The sequence below is a fragment of the Penaeus monodon genome, unplaced genomic scaffold (genome assembly GCF_015228065.2).
Source record: "Penaeus monodon isolate SGIC_2016 unplaced genomic scaffold, NSTDA_Pmon_1 PmonScaffold_233, whole genome shotgun sequence".
Taxonomy (NCBI): Eukaryota; Metazoa; Arthropoda; class Malacostraca; order Decapoda; family Penaeidae; genus Penaeus; species Penaeus monodon.
The window spans coordinates 9,661-14,015 of record NW_023653365.1 but is presented as its reverse complement, the minus strand read 5'-3'; the positions used below and the strand labels follow the sequence as shown (position 1 = coordinate 14,015).

At 56.4% G+C, this 4,355-nt stretch overlaps 1 protein-coding gene across 1 annotated transcript; it reads right to left on the bottom strand.

Annotated features, from left to right (window-relative positions):
• Positions 1-618: 618 nt before the first annotated feature.
• Positions 619-2,549, bottom strand: LOC119570236 (trichohyalin-like). Its single transcript, XM_037918059.1, has 4 exons — positions 2,108-2,549; positions 1,707-2,003; positions 1,389-1,544; positions 619-746 (listed from the first exon to the last, which is right to left on the bottom strand). Exons 1-4 carry the CDS (start codon positions 2,547-2,549, stop codon positions 619-621), a joined length of 1,023 nt encoding a protein of 340 aa, XP_037773987.1.
• Positions 2,550-4,355: the final 1,806 nt, after the last annotated feature.

Here is a 4,355-nt window from a genome sequence, read left to right as displayed (position 1 = left end):
TTGCTTCGGAAGGCCTCGAACTCCAAGGCCCTCACCAGCGCCGACCTGCAGGTCCTCAGGTTGCCTGCCTTGACGTAGATTTGCAGCTGCTGTCCTGTAAGCGTCAACAAAGAACCATGGCCCAGGACCACGGATCATATCTTCCGCGCCGCAGGTACGACCTCTTCCAGCCGCCCTCACATCATGCGCCAGCTGGAACAGTGTCTCGCCACTCTCACGAGTCCGATTCTTCCAGTGGCCGATATTACCTCGGCCTGGTGGTGGTGCCCGAAACGGGCGTTTTCACAAAGCCTCTGCTACGCTGGTGTACGAGGGCATGTTGGATGGCCGGCAGATGCCCAAACACTTCCCCGCGGGCCCCCTTAGCAGCTGTTACCAGCTGCAGGGCCTTCTCTTCACTGGCTCCAGCCTGGGCAGATGCCGCATTTCAAATTGGCCAACATATGCCTCCCAGGCCACCTTCCATCGTAACTACATCTGTCTTACCGCCTCACAGAATGTCTGGGGGCACGAGGGGCTGCGGGTGGATAATCCGTGCCGTGACTAACACGCACGGGGTGAGGAAGGGGGTGAGGGAGGCAACGCGGTGGTTTGACCGGGTCCGAGTTTGCCCGCCACCTATTCCCAGGGAGCGGTTCCGATGGTCCCCGCTTCTGCGCGATCACTGGCTCCGCACGACGCTTGCGAGCCCGGGGGTTTCCTGCACAGGACCCCCAGGGCAGACCCCGGTAAATCTGACACTCTGGCTGATCGTTGCAAGAACCTTGTCTGCCTTCTCCCTTGCCCACGTTACTACCTCGTTGACGCCGCCTTTCCTCCTTCACTCTCCCTCAGGCCCTGAACCTCGCCTTCAGAGTCTGCACCTCCTCCATCAGTTTCAACTCTTCACGTATTGCAGGCCTTCGTCGTTACTGCTGAGTTTCCATCTTCGCAGATGCGAGATTGCTCTGTAGCAACCTCAACAGTGGCAAACTGTTCCTCGTGCCTTCCTTGCCTGCATCGCGACGAGATGGTGCGCCTGCTCGTGTGTCCCTCTGTATACCTGCTCTTCTGCCCTTTGTGCCATTTCACTCCCTCTACCGTCCAGCACTGGCAATGATCAGGTCATATGGCTCAGGGGCTTACCTCACTCGGGCCTGCCTCAATCATAGCCTCTTCTCCCTCATGGCTGGCGCCATTCTTTTGACCACATGATAATCGGAGCGTCTCAACTGATCAAACACAAATCCCCCACTCTGACACCATTTGTATACGCCGACCGCCTCGTCCTCTCTTCGCTCTCGTCTCTCCTGTCCTCTGCTGCTCTTCTGTCATCTCTCTCGCTGGTCTCTCTCTGTCTTTCTCTTCGCTGGGGTCTGTCTGTCTCTCTGGCTTCTCTTGTCTCTTGCTCCTCTCTCTCTGTCTCTGGGTCTGTCTCGGCTGTCTCTGCTGCTCTGGCTCATGTCTGGTCTCTTTCTCGCTGCTGCTGGGCATCTCTGCTGCTTTGGTCTGCTCTCTCATGGTCTCTCTCTCTGCTGCTGCTGGGTCCTCTCTCTCTCTCTCTGCTCCTCCTGGGGGTCTCTGCTGTACTCTGCTCTGTCTCTCTTCTTCTCTTCTGGGCTCTCGTCTCCTGCTGTCTTCTCTCTGGGGTCTCTCCTGCTCTGGCTCTGTCTCTTCTCTCTCTCTGCCTGGGCTCTCTACTCTCTGTCTCTGGACTGGTCTCTGACTCTGACTCTGGTCTGTCTGCTCTCTGGTCTGGCTGCTCTGCTTCTCTGCTCGCTCTCTTCTCTGTGCTGTCTCTCTGTCTGGTCTGGGGTTCTGCTTACTCTGTCTCTGCTTGGCGGGTGCTGCTTCTGTCTCTGCTCTGTCTCTCTGGCTCTGGCTCCTGTCTGCTGCTCTGTCTCTGCTGGCTCTGTCTCTTCTCTCCTCTCCTCTCTTGTCTCTGCCTCTGCTCTCTCTCTGGGCGTCTTCTCGGGTCTCTTCTCTGGCTCTGTTGCTGCTCTGCTCTTCTAGCTCTCCTGGCTCTGCTCGGGGTCTCTTCTCTGTCTGGTCCTCTGGGCTGCTCTGTCTTGCTGGGGGCTGCTCTGCTCTGCTCTGCTGTCTCATTTCTCTTTCTCTCTGTTCCTGCTGGCTCTGGCTGCTACTGCATCTTCTCTGGCTCTCTGCTGCTGCCGTGTCTCTGCTCTCTCTCTCCGAGTCTCTCTGCCTGTCTCTTGTATCTTCTGGTGTCTCTCTGCTCGCTGTGCTGGCTGTCTCTTGTCTCTTCTCTGGCCTGTGCTGCTTCTATGGGGCCTCTCTTCTCTCGGCTCTCTTGTCTGGTCTCGTGCCTCTCTGGTGTTCTCCCCTCCCGTTTCTCGCTTCTCTTGTACTGTCTCTCTGGTCTGGCTGCTGGACTCTGGCTGCTGTGTCTGGCTCTGCTCTCTCTCTGCTCTGTCTCTCTCTTCACTGGGCTCTCTGCTGCTCTGGCTCCTGGTCTCTGCTCCTGGTCTCGCTGGGTCTCTTCTCTGGCCTGTCTGGGGCTCTCTTGTTCTCTGGTCTGTCTCTGTCTCTGCTGGTCTGTCTCTCTGCATCTGCTGGTCTCTGTGGTCTCATGTCTCTGCTGCTCTGCCACCCTGCCAGGTCTCTCTTCTCTGCTGCTGTCTCTGCTCTCTGTCTCTCTTCTGTCTCTGCTCCTGCGCTTTCTGGTCTCTCTTGCTGCTCTGTCTGTCTTGGCTTGGCTCTGTTGTGTCTCTGGCTCTGGGTCTCTTGCTGTGTCTCTTGGCTCTCTGTCTCTGCTCTCTTCTCTCTGCTGGTCTCTGCTCTCTCTCTCTTCTCTCTGCGATCTGGGTCTCTTCTCTGCGGGGCTCTGGCTCTGCTCTCTCCTCTGACGCTCTGTCTCCGCTGCTGCTGCTTCTATGGGGCTCTGTGTCCTCTCTTCCTCTCTGCTGCTCTGGGCTCTATGCTGTCTCCTGTCTCTTGGGCTCTGGTCTCTCTGCTGCTTCTCTGCTGCTCTTCCTCTTGTTCGCTGGCTGGCTCTCTCTCTGCTGTGCTCTTCTCTGATCCTCTCTTCTCCTGGCTCTGCTGCTCTCTGCTTCTTGGGCTCTGCTGGTCTCTGGTATCTTCTCTCTCTGCTCTGGTGGCTTCTCTAGCTGTGTCTCTGTCATGGCTCTGTCTCTCTGCTGTCTCTGTCTCTGGCGTCTGCTGCTCTCGGTTCTCTTCTTGTGTCTCTGGCTGCTTCTCTGCTGCTCTGTCGCTCTCTGTCTCTCTCTGGCTGGTCTCTGCTCTGCTCTCTGGGGTCTCTCTGCTCTGTCTGGTCTCTGTCTCTGCTCTCTCCTGCTCTGGCTTCTCTCTGTCTCTGGGCTCTCTCTCTCTGGACTCTGTCTCTCTGGCTCTGGCTCCACTTTTCCCCCTTCTCTGTTCTCTCTGCTGGCTTGCTCTGGTCTCTCTTGCTGCCTGGCTGGCGGTCTCTGTGCTCTGAGTCTCTCTTCTCTTCTCTCTGTCTCCTGGTGTGTCTCTTCTCTTCTCTGCCTCTCTCTCTGTCTCTGTCTTCTGCTCTCTCTGGTCTCTCTCTCTGCTGTCTGCTCTGTCTCTTGTCTCTGGGCTGTCTCTCTGTCTCGTGCTGTCCTACTGCTGGTGCTGTCTGCTCTCTGGCTCCTGCTCTTCTGCTCTGGGGCTGGGGTCTCTTCTTCTCTGTCTCTGCCCTGTTCTCTGACTCTCTGCTCTGGTGTCTCTGTTCTCTGTCTTCTGGTGCTCTTCCTGGTCTGGCTATCTCTGCTCTCTCTTGTCTCTTGTCTGGCTGCTCTTCTCTGTCTCCCTTTCTCTTCTCTGTCTCGCATTCTCTGCTCTTCTCTGGTCTGCTCTGGGTCTCTGTCTCGGTCTCTCTCCTCTGAGCTACGGTCTCTCTGCTGTCTCTGCTCTCTGCTGGCTCTGCTCTGCTGCTCTGGGCTGTGCCTCTCTGCAACCAACACAATGCAGGCTAGGCAGACTGCGTGTTATATACAGGGTCGTGAACATGAACAGCCCACGAGCACCGAACACAACAGCGTCCCAGACACCAGGCTATGAAAACGCCAAGTGGCGAGCAGGGCCCGAAGTACACAGCAACATGGTCAGTTTTCCTTTATTTACACGAGTATATTTACCGTACACTTTCTATAGGAACGATACAGGGGGGAAACCAGCATTTCACACAGCACATACAGCTTATAACAGGGCCACACCTAGTTTATCTCAGGTCACAAGGCACACACGAGGTCTTCACAGGCAGCACCAACTCCGTCTCCTGGCTTGTTCCCCGCTCCCCCGCTCACAGCCAGCTGCGACTGTTTGCCCAGTCCCTTCATGTTAAACTAACTGTTTCGCACAGAGACAAGACCCACTGTGCAATATCCATAATA

Bases quoted from the DNA above. Each gene is read 5' to 3' on its own strand.
- LOC119570236 (XM_037918059.1), bottom strand. From the start codon at position 2,549: ATGCAGAGAGACAGACCAGCAGAGACAGAGACAGACCAGAGAACAAGA. The intron at 2,004-2,107 runs GCAGGAACAGAG...GACCCCGAGCAG, and splicing joins TGCAGTAGCAGCCAGAGCCA to AGCCAGGAGAGCTAGAAGAG. The intron at 1,545-1,706 runs GTCAGAGACCAG...CCCCAGGAGGAG, and splicing joins GCAGACAGACCAGAGTCAGA to CAGAGAGAGAGAGAGAGGAC.